This window comes from Erinaceus europaeus, chromosome 6, assembly GCF_950295315.1.
Source record: "Erinaceus europaeus chromosome 6, mEriEur2.1, whole genome shotgun sequence".
Lineage (NCBI taxonomy): Eukaryota > Metazoa > Chordata > Mammalia > Eulipotyphla > Erinaceidae > Erinaceus > Erinaceus europaeus.
The window spans coordinates 20,017,505-20,037,632 of NC_080167.1; the positions used below are offsets into that span (position 1 = coordinate 20,017,505).

General features: G+C 44.4%; 1 protein-coding gene across 1 annotated transcript in view; it reads left to right on the top strand.

Annotated features, from left to right (window-relative positions):
* The first annotated feature begins 1,615 nt into the window (after positions 1-1,615).
* The window catches only part of TMEM132C (transmembrane protein 132C), a 388,356-nt gene continuing 369,843 nt past the window's right edge, over positions 1,616-20,128 (top strand). Inside the window, exon 1 of the mRNA XM_060193293.1 lies at positions 1,616-1,924. Coding sequence (XP_060049276.1) covers positions 1,840-1,924 — 85 coding nt within the window. The 5' untranslated portion in view covers positions 1,616-1,839. The remainder of the gene's footprint in view (positions 1,925-20,128) is intronic.

The following is a 20,128-nucleotide window of genomic DNA, read 5'->3' on the forward strand; positions in this document are numbered from 1 at the left end:
TGACCATCTCTCAAGGGTATGTATGTCTACACTAGCTGAAAAGACTGAAGACTTGAAACACTAAATGGTAAGGTGGATCTACATAAAATTTAAGAGGTCTCTTCTCCTCAGGACTAGCAGAATGATGCAACTGCCTTTCGGACCACATGAGTTTTCCCAGCTGCCTTCTGCTGGCACAGGACTAGTGGAATGAACTGGGAAAAATCAAGGAGCCCCCTACTCCATTACAGACTGGGAAATCCCACCTCCTTGCTCCTGGGAGAAGAACTCTTCATCTGGGGACCACCCTCACAGACTTGGCTCAGTACTCTTCTTGTTGGACTGGTACACTTCTGTAATGAGTTAGGGTGTGAGGAATAGATTAGTATTTATCAAGGGTCTTTCAATTCATTTCTGATTCGTGATCAGTGAAAGATAATGACAACTTGAGGTTTTGTGTTGTTTGTTTGTTTCTTTAGTTCATTTTAGTTTTTCTTCTTTTGAGGCTAGACCACTGGAGTCTTGTTCTGGAGGCCTCATTGACACTGAAGGGACCCACAGAAGCTTCTGGGTGATAGGGTAGGAGGTGGGGAGGGGCTGGCCTGGAGAGGCTGGGTCCAGCCTTTGGGAGTCGCAGACCTGAGTTGGCAGGCAAGCAGGCAGGCAAGACTACAGCATCAGGAACCTCTCAGTCAAGCAGTTGGGATCCTTGCCAAGCATTGGGGATGGGAGTGGGGTGCGCCTAGTCCACAGAGGGTCAGAATTCAGGGAACCGAGAGGTATGGGAAGCACAGATCTTCCTGGCCTGAATCAAAAGAGAAACTGCAAAATACAGTTTCAGGAGCAAGTCTCACTGTTGGGGGGGGGGGGGGTTGGGAGGGACCGGGGATGGGGGGTGCTCATTTTCTCTCTGAAAGAGTAATAAAAACAAGTAGGCAGGGGAGCTCTTCAATAAGATCAAAAGATATGCAAAAGAAAAAAATCCCTTGCTGCAGTCCCCTTCCCAGAGACGCTGCTGTTATCCTTGTCCAAGGATGCACGCATATACATGCGTGCACCCACACTCAGTGGTCCAAAACCACGGCCCTCCTCAGAGCCTTCTGCAGGTCGCCTGGCCCCTTGATTAATCTAGGACAGCTTTCCTCAGCAGCTGCACAGGACTTTCAATCCCAGATGTTCCCAGCTGGCAAAGAAAAAACAAAATTAAGGACCGACCTCAAGTTGAGGTGTGGGGAGTGACACCCTCCCGCTTTTCCCTACTCCTCCTTGCAATGAGAAGGGAGCTGGCAAGAGAAAAGGTTTCGGTCTGAGTTGGGGACCTGTGCAGAACTCCGCTGACCTGCGCCTAAGGCACCCCCAATGCACCCCTCCTTAGCCCCCCAAGATACACACATTCTCCCCATTCCTCCATCCCCTTTCCCACCTTTCCACTCCTCTCCTTTTTCTTCCACTTGTGCTTTCTCCGACCCCCGACCGGCCTACCACATACACACACTCCCCAGGCTGGGGTATGGGGTACCCTTGGCCCCGCCCCTCGGCGCAGATTGGCTCACTTTCTGCCCCCCAATTCCTCAGGGCCTGGGGGCGTGGCCTGGACGGGGCGTGCCCTGGAGTGGGCGGGGCGGGGCCGCGGCGGCCGCTGGAGAAAAGTTGTCCCGGGCAGAGCGCGAGCGGCCACGGGATCCTGAGGCGCCGCGGTGTGAAGCCCCAGGGGCGGGCGCGCCCCCGACCCCCGAGCTGCGGCGGAGACACCGACTCGCCCGCTGGGGACGCTCCGGGGCATGGGACAGCCGGCGGGGGCGGCGGGCGGGCGCTGCGCCGCGGGCGGGCGGCGGGCGGCGTGAGCGGCCGGGACCCACGATGCGCTCGGAAGGCGCGGCCCCCGGGCGGGTGGCGCCGCTGTGCGGGGCGCTGAGCCTGGTGCTGGGCGCCTTGCTGGGCAAAGGTAAGGCGGGCGCGCGCGGGGGCGAGGGCGCGCGGGGGGCTCCCCAAGTTCCCCCACCTCCGTCCTAGGGAGAGGGGGGCCGCGTAGGGTGGGGGAGATACCTGAGGCCCCTCCAGGAGCGCATCTGCGGGACACCTAGCGAACCTGTTGTCCCTTGGGTGGGCGCAGCATACCTGGGACTGGGGAGCAGATTCTGCCGGTCGTTCTCTCTGTGGATTTAGGGTGCTGCGGGGAGGAGGCAGTGTGACTGGGAGCTATTGATGGTACCCCACCTGCGAATTCCGTGAGGACGCAACCCAACGCCAGCACCATCTCCGCATGCCGCGGGGTTCGCGTTCTGGTTGCTCCCTGTCTCCCCGCTTTGCTTTCCGTGCCCGGCTCAGGCTGACCGCCGCGGGTGGGCCTGGGGAAGGGAGGCGGGTGCCTCTGCCCCCTTTCACCCCAGTAGTGGGGTCCCGAGGGCATGGCCCCAGAGGGAAGCGTGCGTTTACCTTGGCTCCCCCGCACTTCAAAGTGACAAGAGACCCAGACTCCCTTGGGTCCCCCAAAGTCGGCCCGGCGTGGTTTGGGGGTGCCGAGTGGTGATGGAGGAAGTAGGAGGCGACGCACTCTGGGAGGGTGGAACTGTGATCCCGATGGATGTTTGGGAGGGGGGTGACTTTCCCTCAGTGGTCTGGTCTCTGCAATGGGCGCGCCACCCCAGCCTGGACTTGGGGGACATTAGGTGAGAGAGCGACAGGCACCCCCAGAGAGCGCCCTTGTTGTTAAAAAATAGTGAGTCCTGGGTGCACGGGGCGGGGAGTGTCTCTTAAGGTCTCCGTGGTGGGCCACTGAGACTCAGAAACGGGGGGAGCGGGCAGAAGCAGCTGCGTGGACCCCGGGGTGCGGTGTGCGGTGTGCGGCGCGATCGTGGTCTCCACGCTGGCTGCGCTCAGTCTCTGTCGCTTCGTTTAAATCCGGGTGCGCCTTGGTGTCTCTGCGCCCTGGCGATGCGGTGGCCCTGGGACACAGCAGACAAACCTGGATCAGAGCCTCTCAGCCCCAAGCTCCTCCGCAGGAGGGGCTGCAAATGCTTTGTGAGAGACAAGTTGCTAATTGATGCAAAAAAAAAAAAAAGTAGCATTTGCTTTTTCCCAGTCTTTTTGCACCCTCAGATATTTCAGGGAAATTCACGTTCTTTTAAAGCTGCCAACCCCAGATTCAGCAACAGGACAAAAGGATGTTTAATTTGTACCCCCTTTCTAGAACCCCAGGTAAACTGCTGTTGGCGCGTGTGTGTGTGTGTGTGTGTGTGTGTGTGTGTGTGTGTGTGTGTGTGTGTGTGTGTTGTGTAAGCGGGTGAGGAAGGATATGAACACTCTTCCGTTTTAATCAAATATATAGTCCTTCTGCAATGGACTCTGGCTTTAATACTGTCTAGGACTCAGTCTTCCTCAATGTACTAAAGCAACCTTTTAACAAATCTCTTCCCCAAATGCTACAGTACCGTGATTTTTTTTTCTTTCCCTGATGGTAAAATGGCTTAATGGCTAGAAAGCACTTTGTAGAGGAAGGCAGTGTCATGGTGAATGGATCAAGAGGGAGAGCCCTCACTTGGTTTTTTTTTTTTTTTTTTTTTTTTGCCACCTCTCAGGGGGATTTTAATCCAGCAAGAACTCAGAGTGTGCTTTTAAAAGTAATTGTAGATTTTTCTTAAGAGCAGTGGCAGTCACAGATGCCCGTGGAGCAGGGGCTGGGACAGCACAATTTGGTTGGAAAGTGAGATCAAGAATTTCTTTTCAAGATGCTACTTCCACAGGATTGGAGTGGCGATGATGGTGGTGGTGATACAGAGGAATGGGATAGAGATGTCCTAGCCTGTCCCCACAGCAGCCTCTTCCTTTGGCTTGGTGCAACATTTATTCACTGTATTTTCTCTCCTGGCTTTTGCTTGACAGTTCGACTACATGACATGGAAGCATTTGCGTCTATAACTATTCTCTACAAAAGAAAGAAAGAAATTTCTTGTTTCCCATGGCCAACAGTTTAACCATAAATCCTCCCCACCCTCATTTCCCTACAAAGAAAAGGTTTACTTCATGGCGTTTTTTAAAGAATGAATTTTTTTTTCTTAATTCTCATTTGAATTTGTGCTGACTTAAAAAAAAAAAAAAGCCATCTTTACTAATTCTTTCTGTCCAAGGACCTTAGTGCTGATTTCTGGAATCCACAAAACCACTAATCAATTTTTAATGCCAATTATTTGTTTATTCTCTATGGTAGAATGAGAGACTCTGGGACATTGGCTGTTTTTGGAGTCTCCATAAATAGGCCTAGGAACTCAAAGAAGGGCTCTTTCTAAGATTTAAGGTATGAGTTGAGGGAAGTGAGTTGAGTTACTCTTGCTTTAGATTCTGGAAAAAAAAAAAAAAAGGTCATAGAAGCTCCTTATGGTAGGCAAGAAGCTCTCTCTGGTTTCTAGTCTTCTATGTGATTATGGTTTCCATAGGGTTATTATTCGGGAAGGAACTCTCTTTTCTAAAATATGCTGGACCAAACATGCTTCAGGCTTCAGAGTTCTAGAGACCTTTGAATGGCAAGTGGACAGAGGATGTCAAAAAAAAAAAAAAAAATGATGGATGAGGACCGGGGAGATAGCATAATGGTTATGCAAAAGATTTCCATGCCTGCAACACCAGAGGTTCAATCCCCTTCACCATAAACCAGAGCTGAGCAGTACTCCATAAAATAATAAAGGGTTGGGTGGTGGCACACCTGCTTAAGCGCAGGTACTACCATGTGCAGGGACCCAGGTTCAATCCCCTGGTCCCCACTTGCAAAGGGAAGCTTCACAAGAAGTGGAGCAGGGCTGCAGGGGTCTCTGTTTCTCTCCCTATCTACCTCCCCCTCCCTCTCAATCTCTTGGTCTTTATCCAATAATAAATAAGTAAATAAATAATAAAAAAAACTAAATGAGCCTTTGATTTATGTAAACTTGGAAGATTTGGGATTTAGAGATTTTTCTCAACTCCCTAAGTACCTGCTACCAGTTGAAAAATAGCCCACCAGGCCTAGTTGGTGGTGGTTCCAGTTGAGCACACATGCTACCATGTGCAAAGGACCAAGGTTCAAGCCCTGGCCCCTGCTTGCAGGGGCAAATCTTCATGAGCAGTAAAGCAGTGCTGCAGGTGTCTCTCTTTCTTCTTCACTCTCTTCCCTTCCCCTTTCAGTCTCTCTCTATCTTGATAAATAAAATAAAGATATATTTTAAAAAGGAAGGGAAGAAAGAGAGAAAGAAAATGCTTCCTTCATACCATCCCCTTACTTGGAGCATACACACACACCCCTACACTCTGACTACACCGAAGAAAGTTACTCCCCTCCCTTGCTGTCCCTCCAGGTGAAACCTTTGACTGTGTTCAGCTTCTTAGAAGTAACTTCAGTTTCTTGGCAACCATTCTGTTAAACCACCAGACATGGGTCAGGGAAATAGTATAATGGTTATGCAAAAAGATGTTCATGTTTGAGACTCCAAGGTCCTCGGTTCAATCCCCACACCAACATAAACCAAAGCTGAGCAGTGCTGTGGTTGAAAAACAAACTTAGTTCTAACCTGTCTGCATTCCACAGCTTTGGATGGGTCCTTGCAAACTTCTTGATGTGAAGACCAGTATAGCTTTGTCTACACCATTTTAATCACTAGGTTCCCCCATGTAAGGTCAAAATTCCCAACTTCACTTCAGACCTGCAGATGCTCATCTATCCTTGGGCATTGATGCCCCTGTGAGTGACTGCCTGGCTTCAAAGCTGAGCCAGGATGCACCTTATAGGATGATGGGGTGGTGGTGGTGGGGTGTATTTGATTTCTTTCCCCTCTTACATGGCTGACTCCTCGCTTCTCTTTGAGTTTGTGTCTCTCGCTTTTCACTGATCACTTACTCAGGAGGGTAGCTGGTGTCAGGGGAGAAACATTCAGAACTTTCCATCGCAGGAAAATGGAGCCTGTAAATGTATAAGCTAGTTCATACATCCATAGTCATGAGAAGCAAGGTTAATAGGAATATGTCTTTGAGATATTAATTGGAGTGAAAGGAAGTATTACTGAATTAATGGGACAAATGGATAGTTTGATTGATGGACTATTCATTCTTACAGCAATATGCTTTGTTTAAAAGTCAGATTGATTGGGCCAGAGGAATAGTTTACCCTGTAGGGCATGTGCCATACTTAGCATGTGTACAGCCCAGGTTCGAGCCCCAGCCCATGCCAGAGGTGCTATGACATCAGAGGAAGCTCAGTAGTACTGTAATCTTGCCCTCTCTCATGCTTTTTCTCTCTGTGTGTCACTGTATCTGAATGAAAAAGTGACCCAGAGTGGTGAGACCTCAGTTTTGTCAAATAATGAAAAAAAAGTCAGATTTATTAAGCTATAATTCGAACACAGTAAAATCCACCCTTTTGACAAATGCACTTATGTAAACACCACCAGAGCTAAAGCCCAGAACATTCCATCATCCCTTCAAATTCCTCTCTGCTCCTTTGCAGCCACTTCCTCCCTCTCTGGCCCTCCAGGCACTGACAACTCTGATTTGTTCCATCCTTTTTCATAATTCTGGAAAAGTGGGACCGTGTAGTATATGACTTTTAAATCTCCTGTTTTCTCAGTAACACAATGCATTTTAACGTTCGAGTATCAGCAGCATGGTCCTTTTAAAAGCTACACAATATCCCTTTGGATAGATGTACCAATTACATGTTTGTTCATTTCCTGGTTGAGGGACATTGAGATTACTTCCAGTTTTGATGATTATGAAAGAAAAAAAAAAGGACAGTATCAATACTCGCTAACAGATTTTCATGCAGATGCGAGCGTTCATGTCTTTCGAGTAAACACCTAGGACTAGAATTTCTGGATGATTTAGTAGCTCTGTGTATAGCATTGTCAGGAACTGCCAAGTCTTCAAACAATGACAATTTGCATTCCCACCAGCAAGGTGACAGTTCTGTTGTTTCATTCCTTAGACACTGCCTAATCTGACCCATTTTGTTTTCCTCAGTTTTCTTGAGCAGTTCTTAATGGTGTGCTGTGGTTTTACTTTGAGGCTTTAATTTTCACCCTCAGTACAAATAATGTCAAACACTTATTCCTTGTCTTCAAGTCCCTACATCTTCTTTGGTGAAATATCTTTCTCAAAGTCCTTGCCCGATTTTTGTTGTTGTGGTGGTGGTGGTTATTATTCTCCTCTTGCTGATTTTAAGGGTATTCTTTTTGCTTTTAATATTTGTTTGTTTGTTTGTTATTGGATAGACAGAGAAATTGAGAGAAGGCGGGGATAGAGAGAGAGACAGAGAGACACCTGCAGCCCTGCTTCACCATTTGTGAAGCTTTCTCCTTGCAGGTGGGGATTAGGGGCTTGAACCTGGGTCCTTGCACATAATAATATGTGCGCTCAACCAGGTGTGCCACTGCCTGCCCCCAGGGTATTTTATATACTGTGGATTCGATCCCTCTGTCAGATATGTGTGTACAGGTATTTCTCCCAGTATATGTCTGTGGAAGGGCAAAGTTTTTTTTTTTTAATTTTAATGGGATTTAGTTTATCTTTTTCTCTCAGTAATTGTGCTTTGGTGTCACATTCCAAAATTATCTCCATAACTCAAGGTCACAATGATTCTCCAGGCTTCTAGAGTGTTCAAGTTCTCTATGTTCCTGCTAATCTTTTGGTGCTATCATTTATTTAAGATGTGGTAAAATCTTTAAGTTGTGTGTTTGTATCTTCTTCATTTCAGCCCTTTGTTCTTTTTCATGTATCTTGGAACACTGTTGTAGAGCAAACATGCTAAGGATTGTTATTCTTTTTTTATTTTGTTATTCTTAGTGAAGTAATTCTTTTATCATTATGCTATATTCCATTAGTCTTGGGAATGTTTCTTGTTCTACATCAGTTTCATCTCTCTTACTATTAAAATCCACACTTCAGTTTAGTTGTTATTGTTTGCATTATAATAGTGTTTCTATGTCCTTTAATTTTTTTTTTACTTATTTTTTTTGCCTCCAGGGTTATCACTGGGGTTAAGTGCCTACACTAGGAATCTACTGCTCCTGAAGCCTATTTTTTTTCCTTTTGTTGCCCTTGTTGTTAATCATTGTTGTTGTTGCCACTACTGTTGTTGGATAGGACAGAGAGAAATGCAGAGAGGAGGGGAAGACAGAGAGCAGGAGATAAAGATAGACACCTGTAGACCTGCTTCACTTCTTGTGAAGTAACCCTATGCAGGTGGGGAGTCAAGGACTTCAACTGGGATCCTTACATTGAAATTTTTGCTTTGCGCCATGTGTGCTTATTTTATTGTTTTTGTTGCTACAGTAAAAGGAATTGATTTCTGGATTTCAACTTCTTCTAACTTAGTGTTTGGATAGAGGAATGCCACTGACATTTGAATGATAATTGTGTAGCCCGACACCTTACTGTATTGCCTGATGATTTCCACAAGCTTCTTGCTGGATTCCTTAGGTTTTTCTATGTATACTATCATGTCATCTGCAAATAGGGAGAGTTTGACTTCTTCTCTTCCAGTCTGTATGCCTTTAATTCCTTGCTCCTACCTGATTGCTATGGCAAGAACTCCCAACACTATGTTGAATAGTAATGGTGATAGTGGGCATCCCTGTCTAGTACCTGATCTGACGGGAAATGCTTCCAGTTTTTCACCATTGAATATGATGTTGGCTATAGGTTTGCTATATATAGACTCCACAATCTTCAGGAATTTTCCATCTATTCCCATTTTTTGTAGTTTTTTTTATAATAAAGGAATGTTGTATTTTGTCAAAGGCTTTCTCTGCATCTATTGATACGACTCTGTGGTTTTTGGTCTTGCTTTTGTTGATGTGGTGGATCATGTTGATTGATTTACTTATATTAAACCAACCTTGCATGCCTGGGATAAACCCCACTTGGTTACAGTAAACAATCTTTTTAATATACTGCTCTATCCGGTTGGCTAGAATTTTGTTCAGTATTTTAGCATCTATGTTCATCAGAGATACTGGTTTGTAGTTTTCTTTTATTTGCTGTGTCTCTGGCTGCTTTTGGTATCAGGAGATGTTGGCTTCATAGAAGCTGGAAGGGAGTATTCCAGTGTCTTCAATCTTCTGGAAGACTTTTAAAAATTTATGGTTTATAGGAGACCTTTCAGAACTTCTTTCAGGGAAGGCTTGGTGATAGCTGATTCTTTCAACTGTTGCTTGTCTGAGAAGGTTTTTATGCCTCCATCTAGTCTGAATGACAGTCTAGTAGGATACAGTATTCTTGGTTGAAAGACTTTCTCATTGAGCATTCAATAGATATCTTGCCATTCTCTTCAGGCCTGTAGTGTTTGGAGAAGTCTGCTGCTAATCTTATAGGTTTTCCTCTCTAGGTAACTCTTTGTTTTTCTCTTGCAGCCTTCAGGATCCTTTCTTTATCCTTATACCTTTCCATTCTAAATATGATGTGTCTTGGTGTCCTTAAGTCAGGGTTAATTCTGTTTGGGACCCTCTGGGCTTCTTGAACCTTTATGTCTTTGTTGTTGTCTAGACTAGAGAAGTTCTCAGCTATTCTGTCCTGAAGAATGCTTTCTTCCCCTCCCTCTCTTTCTTCCTCTGATAAGCCAATAATGTGTATATTATTTCTGTTGAAGTCATCCTATAGTTCTCTGTTGTTGTTTTCAGTATCTCTTAATCTCTTTTTGAGATCTCTTACTTTTATTTTAGTTGCCTCTAATTTGTTCTTGATCTTGCTAATTCTGTCTTCAGCCTCATTTACTCTATTCTCTCTCCCCTCTACTGTTTTCTGGAGTTAATCTATTTTGTTACCCTGTTCTGATACTGTTTTAGATTGTTCAGCTAGTTGTGTTCTTAGCTTAGCTCTTCAACTTTCAGCTCCCTAATAACCTTGAGATAATTAGTGTTTTCTTCCAGAGTCTCATTTGTTGTTTCTGCATTTCTGATGGCAATTCTTTCAAACTCTTTACTCACTCCTATGACTATTTCCTTAACAAGCGTTTGGATGTTGACCTCACTGTTTTGTGCTTCAACTTTTGGGATGTGTTTAGCTGGACAAGATCCTGGTTCATTTCTCTAATATTTCTTCGTGGTTTAACCATTCTATATAGTATGCTATGAGGTCCCTCTCTCAGTACTTTTCAAATTATTGATCACTGTTGCCTAGATTGACTTGTGTCTGAGGGTTTTTCTTAATCCCTGACTACTGACCAAGAGAGAAAACAGGGTGGGGCAGAGATAATCCGGTGGTTATACAAAGAGACTTTCAGAACCTCACTGCTAGGCCACAGAGGTATAGATCTTCTCCTGTGTTTCCTGCTTAGTTCTTTGTTCCCTGGTGTCAGCACAGGGCTTCCCTGCTGCTGCTCCAGATTCTGAGGTAAGTAGCAATGGAGACTCACAGTTGCATTTGGTGAGTCTCAGGGGAGTTCTCTCCTCCCTTCAGCTGTCTTTTTGTTGGTGAAACAGACTGGAGGTGGTGTCTCAACTGGCAAACTGCCGAACTGTTAGCAGCCACTTAATTTCTCCCTAGGCTCCTCTCTGTCCATGAGCCACATGTGTTTGCACTCACTGGTGATTTGTTGGGTTCCTGAAGCCATTCTAATCCTGTCTTTTTGTGGTCCCTGGTAGTCTTCTTTGGTATTCCTAGTTGACCTGGGAGAGGAGAGGAGAGAAACACAGCTGCTGCTGCTCCATAGCCCTGCCGCCAGAAGTTCTCTATTTTTATGTATAATATTGACAACTTCTATGCAGCATATAATTATGTTTGACTTGTTTATCCAGTCTGATAGTCTGTGCATTTTAATCACTTTGTTTAGATCATTTGTAGTTAATGTGATTACTATGGCTTTGTACTAGAATCTACCATTTTACTCATTGCTTTAGTTATGGTTCATCTGTCTTTTCCTCCTTTTTCTTTTCTTTCTTTTATTTTTTTTTTGCTGCTTATTCTTATATTGAATGTATATTTTTATGACTCCATTTTCATTCCCATAATTGACTCATTAATTATACCTTTTTAAATTTTAGCCGTTGCCCTATGTTTTACAAAAATACATTTTCTTTTTAGCAAAGCCCACACTCAGATTATGTCACACTGCTTTCCTTTCTGATTCTATTTTATCTTTTTACCATTTATTTTTATCAATCTTTTTTTTAATGTGAGTAGTAATGATTTACAAGATTGTAAGATTATAGGGTATAATTCCACGCCATACTCCCCACCAGGATTCTGTGCCCCCCACTAAATAACCCCAATAATAAACATACAATTTTTAAAAATTTCTTTATTGGAGGGTTAATGTTTTACAGTGGAGAGTAAATGCAATAGTTTGTACATGCATGACATTTAAAATACTTTTTATATTGTATAAAAACCACAAGGAAGATCTACCAGAACACTTCTCTCCTTTATAGTCTTCCTCAAGTACATTCATTGTAATGTTCTATGTATGACAAGGACATTTTAAAATTAGAGATTATTTGTTAATACTTTAAAAAAGGATACAAGGTATGTTCCATTGACTTCCCTCCTATGTCAGAGTGGGTCCTTATGTAATTTTTTAAAAAATTATTTTTATTGATTTATTATTGGATAGAGACAGAGAGAAATTGAGAAGGGAAGGGGAAATAGGAAAAGAGACAGAGACACCTGCAGGTAGGTACCAGGGCTTGACCCTGTGATCCTTGAGCACCATAATGTGTGCACTTAACCAGGTGTTACACTGCCTGGCCCCTGAGTGGGTACTTCTTTATCTTCAGGTATCAGACCTTGTTCTCTCTCTTATCCCTATCCTGAGTGTTTATACAATTTAGAGATTTAGAAAGATCATCAAGGGGAAATCACAAGAAAAGGAACCCAGACAGAGTTTGAATTATCAGAACAACCGAGATCTCAGTAGACTTCCTGGGTGACTGGGGGGGAGGGGGGTGACTTATCGTCTGCTGAGGGATGTTCTTCATGTTCTACTGCTGGCCCCTGCCCATGTCTTCTAGAAGCAATGCCAGTTATCTTCTTCTCTTCCTCATCACATGGTTCGTGTTGTCCATAGTGTGGGTAATATCACTCATGGACTGGTTAGGGAGGTTCGGTGTCAGGCAGATGCTTGGGCATCAGCCCTCCAGTTCCCAGCTGGGCTAGTCAGAGCATCTGATAAAGTCATGCAGGACTGAGGGCTCCTCAGGCTTCAGGGAAGCCACAGCTCTGGGTTTCTTAAGAGTCTTTAGTCATCTGTCCAAGGCTCCTTGCAGTTATAATTGATGCCTGATCCCAGACCCATGGTACCTTTGTCATCTGTCTTTGTCTCAAGGCTCGTGTTTTAGATCCCATGGAGACAGAAGGCCCAAACCTTGGCTAATCTTCTGAACCCATCTGGGAAACTAATTTTATTTTATTTTATCTTATTTTTAAGTTTTTGGATATATTTTTATTTCTTTTTAAAATAATATTTTTATATATTTACTTATTTTCCATTTTGTTGCCCTTGTTGTTTATTGTTGTTGTAGTTATTATTGTTGTTGTTATTGATGTTGTTGTTGTTGGATAGGACAGAGAAATGGAAAGAGAAGGGGAGAGAAAGACACTTGAAGACCTGCTTCACCGCCTGTGAAGCAACGCCCCTGCCGGGGGCTCGAACCAGAATCTTTATGCAGGTCCTTGAGCTTTGTGCTATGTGTACCCACTGTGCTACCACCCGACTCCCCATATTTTTATTTATTTTGTTTTTTAATTGCCACCAGCATTATTGCTGGGGTTTGGTGTCTGCATGAAAAATCCACTGCTCCTGGCAGCCATTTCCATTCCTTTCTTTTTTTCTCTTTATTTGATAGAACAGAGAGAAATTGAGAGAAGGGGGAGGTAGTGAGGGGAAAGATACGGAGAGACAGACACCTGCAGTACTTGCTTCTGTTGGTGAACCGTTCATCCGCCCACCCCACACAGGTGGGGAGTGAGGGCTTGAACCCAGGTCCTTAGGTTTGTAACATGTGCACTCAACAGAATGTGCCACTACCCTGTCCTCTGGGAAAATTTAAACAGGCATGCCCCAATCTTTTTTTCCTTCAGTGTTATTGCTGGGGCTCAGTGCTTATATAACAAATCCACTGTTCCTGGCAGCAATTTTTTTTCCTTTTATTTTGACAGTGAGAAATTGAGAGAGGAGGGGGAGATAGAGAGAGAGAGAGTGGGGAAGATAGACACCTGCAGACCTGCTTCACTACTTGTGAAGCATCCCCCCTGTGGGTGGGGATCAGGGGCTTGAACCGGAATCCTTGCGTGGGTCCTTGAGTTTCGTACTATGTGCAATTAACTGGGTGAGCCACCACCCGGCCCCTCAGTCTGGTCATTTTGTATCTTTTAAAAAGTACTTCAAGTCACTCTAAAGTGAAACCAGGGTTGAGAACTGGTTCCCAGGCCCCGTCTCTGTCTAGGAAAAGTGGAACAGGCTGATGGACAGAGCCTCTAGTCTGTTCAAGGAGGAAGAGTGTTTAATCTTCCTTGAGAAAACTTGACAAAAAAGAAGTTGAGATGGATTCTGGGTACAAAACCACAAACTCTGATGCCTGGTACCTGTCTCGCAAACAATAGAGAACAGAATGGTTCTTCTGAGTGTCAGTTTTCATTCTCTCTATTGAGATAAGAATACCTGCCTTAGGACCATTGAAAAAGAAGTGCAACTATATATAAATATAGGAAGACAGTTATAGAAATATTAGTTAATCCTTATCTGTGACCTTTGGAGAACTACTGCAGTTTCTGGTGGAGGGAATGGGGACACAGAACTCTGGTGGTGGGAAAGATGTGGAATTTTACCCCTGTTATCTTACAATTTTGTAATCAATATGAAGCCACTAATATTTTTTTTTTAGAAAAGGATACCTGCCTTGTAAGACTTTATTCAATAGGGAGTTGGGCGGTAGCACAGCAAGTTAAGTGCACGTGGCACAAAGTGCAAGGACAGGTGTAAAGATCCTGGTTTGAGCCCCCAGCTCCCCACCTGCAGGAGAGTCGATTCACAGGCTGTGAAGCAGGTCTACAGGTGTCTATCTTTCTCTCCCCCTCTCTGTCTTCCCCTCCTCTCTCCATTTCTTTGTCCTATCCAACAACAACAACATCAATAACAACGATAATAACTACAACAACAATAAAAAACAAGGACAACAAAAAGGAAAGTAAATAAATATAAAAAAAAAGATCTTATTCAATAATGAGAGAGAAAGAGGAAGAGGATATTAAGCATCACATATGTGGTACTGGGACTCGAACTAGGGACTTAAGGCTTGAGGTTCCAATGCTTTATCCACTGTGTCACCTTCTGGGCTGCCCTTGTACGGTAGTTTGAGAATATTTAAGGCAACTGTGAACTTGAGATGCTTAGCACACTTAGCATGCTTAGCACACTTAGCACAGCATGACATCCTTTTCCTGGGGCTGTTGTTATAAAAGACCACAAACTGGGTGACTTAATGTAACTGATGAATTCTAGAGCCCCAGGGCCCTGCTCTCTCAGTTGGAGAGGATTCTTCCCATCTCATTCAGCTCCTGTAGAGCCCCAACTACCATGACTTGTGTGTGTATGTGTATGTGGGGGGATATCTTCCCAGGCTGCCTCCATCATGATATGACTTTCATGTGTGTCTTTTCTCCTGTCTCTTAAGGACACTTGTCACTGATATAAGAGGTGCCCTAATTTAGGATGATCTCATTTGGAAGGCTTTCAGTGAATTACACCTGTAAGACCCTTTGCCCAGAAAAAGTCACATTCATAGACTTTAGGGGGACATACCTCTTGGGGGCAACCCCTCATGCAAAGGCTGGTGGAGAGTGTTCAGTAAGTCACAGTAATTCTGAAAGGAATCTGTCATTAAAGACTCAGAGAAGCAGACTCACGCTGTATCTAATAGAAAATGCTACACGTAGATTTTTTTTTTTAATGACTGGGACTCATGTAAAAAAGACAAAAAGAAAAGAGTAGTGGATTTGACAGCATCAGGACTTGGAAAAGCTGTTCAAGCGAGAGGTGCCCATTTATTATCAAGCGGGGAACCAGCAGTTTCCATTCTGCAAAGTCCCTTGATGTACTTCTCGCTTAAACACAGCTCAGACATAATGCCTTTTGGCTTAGTTTCATAATACTCCCGAAGCTGCCTTAAACTCCTTTCTCCCTCGGCTTCGAAGCCTCATTCAGGGAAGTGCCCATGTCTCTCCGCCAAGTGAATTCTTACACCCCAACCTGCAGTGGACTCTTCATCTCTCTTGCTCAATCGCTCCCTCTGGCCTCTTAATTATAATGTCTGCTTTCTGCTGTGTTTCAGTCCCTCTCTGTGGACTGCCAGGCTGCAGAAATGTGGATATAACACTCCTGTTTTGGCGCGTAGCAGTCAATTAGCAGCTCTTTAAGCAATAAGGGATTTTGCTGAAGTCTCAAAATAAACAGAGGGAGTTTTAAGGCAACCCCACCCTCTGCTTCCAGCCCAGCACATGCAGAAGTGAATTCTGCTCTTACCCTGGAGTTCAATGCTGGTGATGATTTTAAACCAAAGTAAAGAAGCTCTGTCACACCCTAAGCAAGATGTGATATTGAAGACATGAGTTGGTCCCCACAGGGGACAGTGAGATCTTGTTTGAGGCCCTAAGACACTTTTTCCTCCTCCTGTCTAATGGAAATGGCATTTGAATTGGCACCACTTCCTTCCACTTAATAGGAATATTATGATGTCTGTATTCCACTTAATAGGAATATTATGATGTCTGTATTTGTAGATGCCGCAAAGCTTAGCTTAAGGAAATGGTACCAAAGCCACCAAAGTAAATAAGTAAAAAAGGTAAAGAAAAGCAAAACTTGGTGGAATAAATTCAATGTCCTTCAACTTGGTTTCTCCCCATCTCTTGTCTCGTATGTCCTTTGTGCTGGCTCCACTTGGGTGTCCTTGTCCTAATCACCTGCAGGCTCCCATTATGTTCAGAGCTGAAGTCATTGTCTGCTCAAAGGTCTGGAAAGTTCCTCATGAATTCTGAGCCCCCTCCCTGACCACTGCTAGTCTCCTATGTATCTATGACCTCAGAACCCATTCTGTTCCGGTTTCTATAGTAACTGTGCCAGTCCCTGCCACTCTCTGTGGGCTCCCACCCCAGGGGTTTTTTGCGCATGCCAGCTGGGGACCCTCCTGTAGATACCTACAGGCAACGCAACGCGAACCTTCTTCAGGGTCCACTCAGAGGTCATCTCACTTCTGTCACGGGTCTGTGCCATTTGCTCTTCTCCAGGGTGTCATTTTCCATGCTGTATTCCTCCTTTACTATGTTATTGTCTGTATTTCTCACCATCCATACCCATCCTGTCGACTTTCATTGTATTGTATTTTATTTTTAATGAGAACACTGCTCAGCTCTGACTTCTTCTGGTGGTGCTGGGGATTGAACCTCACTCAGACTTCAGAGCCTCAGCCATGCAAGTCATTTGCATGATCATTATGCTTCCTCTCACCCTGATCAATTTGACATTTGTTTATCTAGCTCCCTCTCCACTTAAACTTAAAACTTCATGGAACAGACTTTTCTTTCCCCATTTTATTCTATTAGACAGAGAGAAATTGAGAAGGGAGGGGAGCACAGAGAGGGAGAAAGGCCAGCTTCACCATTTGTGACTTGTCACCACTGCAAGTGGGGAGTGGGGCCTCCAACCTGACTCCTTGCGTGGGTGCTTGCACATAGTACTATGTGTGCTTGACCAGGTGCACCACTGCCTGGCCCCCAGAACAGTCTTTTCTATTTTGTTCATTCTTATATAGATCAATTTTTGCTCCTCAACTCTTGTGCCTTTAGCTTCTGAAGCCCTTGATATTTGATGAATGAATGGATAAATGAATTAATAAATGCAGGACTTAATTCTGTCTTTGGATTTTCATAGTTTCTGTCTTTTAGCCAACACTAATTGATCTTGATCGCTGCGAAGTAGCGTGGAAGTAATTTATGTGCTAGAAATATCCAGATGGCCATTGAAAAGGGTCTCTGAGTGTGACTAAAAGTGGTCATCCCTCAGGGCTGAGCAGTGGCGAACCTGGTTAAGCACACATTACCATGCACAAGGACCTGGGCTTGAGCCCTTATCCCCCACCTGCAGAGGATGTTTCATGAGTGGTGAAGCTGGTCTGCTGGTGTTATCTTTCTCTCTACCTCTTCATTTCCCCCTTCCCTCTCAATTTCTTTCTGTCCTATCAAATAAAATAGAAAGAAAAAAAGAAAGAAAAGAGAGGGAGCAAAGGAAGGAAGGAAAGGAAAGAAGCAGGTAAAGAAAGAAAGAAGGAAAAAAAGAAAGAAGGAAAGAAAGGGAGGGAGGGAGGGGGGAGGAAGGAAGGAAGGAAGGAAGGAAAGAAGGAAAGAAGGAAGGGAGAAATGGCTGTGAGCAGTGGATTCATGGTGCCAGCACCAAGACCTAGCTAACCCTGGTGACAGAAGTGGCCATCAACCCTCCCTCCTCTCCATCAGTCCTTCTAGGGGGTGTGTCTCTGTCCTATATGAGATAAGATCTCAGATATTCCGAACTTTATGAGAAACGTTATTTCTAGGTTGCTATCATTCTCTATTCTCTCTGCTTCCTTATTTGCAGATAGTGAGTTTCCAGAAACCGGGAAGATGAAAGGAATCAACTTAAAACACAGACCAGAATGTCACTGTGAACAGTGAAAATGTTGATGAGGACTTTCTCTTAAAATGGAGCAATTACTGAGATTATGGGAACTGACCAAAAAGAGGCGGGGAGAGCAAAGCATCCTGATGGGGATGATGGAATGATATGAAATAGTCATCAGGTATTGCTCGAGCCAGATGTTCAATGGTGACATCATTTTCTTTCCCAGTTTTAGCTTCTCCACGGTGGTGCTTACAGATTTTAGGAGGGCCCTTTTGAGGGGATCAAATACCCCCTCCCCCTTTCTAATACCAGGAGAGCTCCCACTATACCATTGGCTTCTGGGTCACTTCCATTGCTGAACTTTGCTGGCTTATGTAAGACAAAGTGCTTGAATTATTCTAGCGAGGGTTCATATGAACTGAAACTGGTGCAGAGGAAAGTTACGGTTCCTCTTCTTCTAGCGTTTGCCGAAAGTTACTGGCAGAAAAAAAAAAAAAGAAAGAAAAGAAAAGATTGCATGAGACCGCAATCCATTTCAGTATCCATATATCTCCAGCCCAGGTTCCTGAACATTACCAGCAGAGGAGACAGAAATACCATGCCATCACACTGCATCTCTCTTCCTCAGAAATCTGACCAGGTTGGAATGTGTGAACAGGAGGCAGCAGGAAGATGTGTTTTCCCAATTGAGTTTGTGTCATACTTGTCTGAACCAAGGAGAAACAAACATCGTTTATCATTTGCCTGTCAACCAGCTTCTTTCCTAAGTTTCAGAGGCAAAACTCAGACAGCGGCAAGTGATGTGTCCCGTGTCAGGGAGAGACAGAGAGACAGACAGACAGAGAGAGAGAGAGAGAAAGAGGGCTGGGAACCAGAGGCGCCTGTGGTTCCAGTATCTCAGCCTCTTCCTCACCTATTTGGGAGTCAAGAAGAAGGCTCACTGTTCCACCTACCTGAATTAGGTCCTTGCTTTATTATGTAGATTTGAGTCTGCACACCGAGGCCTCAGTTTCTGCATCTCTGAGATGGGACGGGGAAGAGAAAGCTGTCTCTCTCTTGAAGGTCACAGGTTAATTAATGTGTGGTGTGATTCTCCATTTAGGTCTGTCTGCTCTTTCTTTGTGATTAGCTTCTGATTAGACACTTTGGCAGACGCCTGTCCCGGGGTGATGCTTTGTTCTCCCCGGAGTGTCTTATTAGGCACTTGATTTAAATGTATCGCAATAAGCATGGGCCCAATTAGAACACGTGATTCGAGTGGTGTCTTTCAGGTTTCCCTATTGTGAAGGTACTTTTGTTTGATTGGAAGCTGATAAATATTTTGTGCAAAGATCTTTAGAGGCCACGTAAATAATCCCCCTCCTTCTCCATATTTCAATCTTTCCAGTGGGATTTTGTGAGCAGAATGGGCTCTTAGGCTTCATTTGTACTCATTCATTAACAGAACGGGCAGTAGTTCACTACTACTAATTTGATGTTCAAATATTATATGAAAAAAACTGTTCCAGTGGGAGTCCTTTTTGTATAATTTCTATGTTCCTTATGTAGGCTCATTCTGGAAGCACTTTCTTCTTTTTAGATCTAAGGTCTTCAATGCACCTCTTGACAATTTCCTTGCTCTGATCCTAGAATTAGCTCAGTTCCTTCTTATGGGGCACAGGGCATTTAGAAACTAAAATCTGGACTCTAGATGTGTTCCTTTTGCTATATGGACACTGTAAGGCCTCTCAGGAGACAGAGTATGGAAGATACTGACTGGGGGAAACAGGACTAGCACTTGTTTCCTCAACATTTAAAAAGCCTTTAGGTTCATGATTAGTCAATAATTTGTTCGGCCTTATATGTTAACTCTTCTTTCAGCCACCAGGTTTCAGATGCTACCATGATGCCAACTGGACTTCCCTGAGCAGACGACCCTACCAATGTGTCCTGGAGCCCCACTTCCTCAGAACCCCACCCCACAATGGAAAGAGAGAGACAGACTGAGAGTATGAATTGATCTGCCAATGCCCATGTTCAGCGTGGAAGCAATTACAGAAGCCAGGCCTTCCACCTTCTGCACCCCATAATGACCCTGGGTCCATACTCCCAGAGGGACAAAGAATAGGAAAGCTATCAGGGGAGGGGATGGGATATAGAGATCTGGTGGTGGGAATTGTGTGGAGTTGTACCCCTCTTATCCTATGGTTTTGTCAGTGTTTCCTTTTTATAAATAAATAAGTCCCTCATGTATTATCTCAACAAAGAATTGAGTAGAGCATGATTTTCACGAATTTTAAATTTTATTCAAGAAAACAGAACATTCACATGTTAGGGAGAGAGAGAGAGGGAGAGAGAGGAGAGAGGGGAGAGGGGAGAGGGGAGAGGGAAGAGAGGAGCCTCCAGAGCTCTCTTATTCACATGTTGATGGGGTGCTCACCTAGGGCTGGGAGCCTGACAGAGAGAGAGAGGAAAAAGAGAGAGAGAGGCCCCCTACTTCCATCTTGATAGGAAGCCCATATAGGCAGAGAGAGAAAGACAAAGTGAGAAAGAGATGGAAGCCCCTGA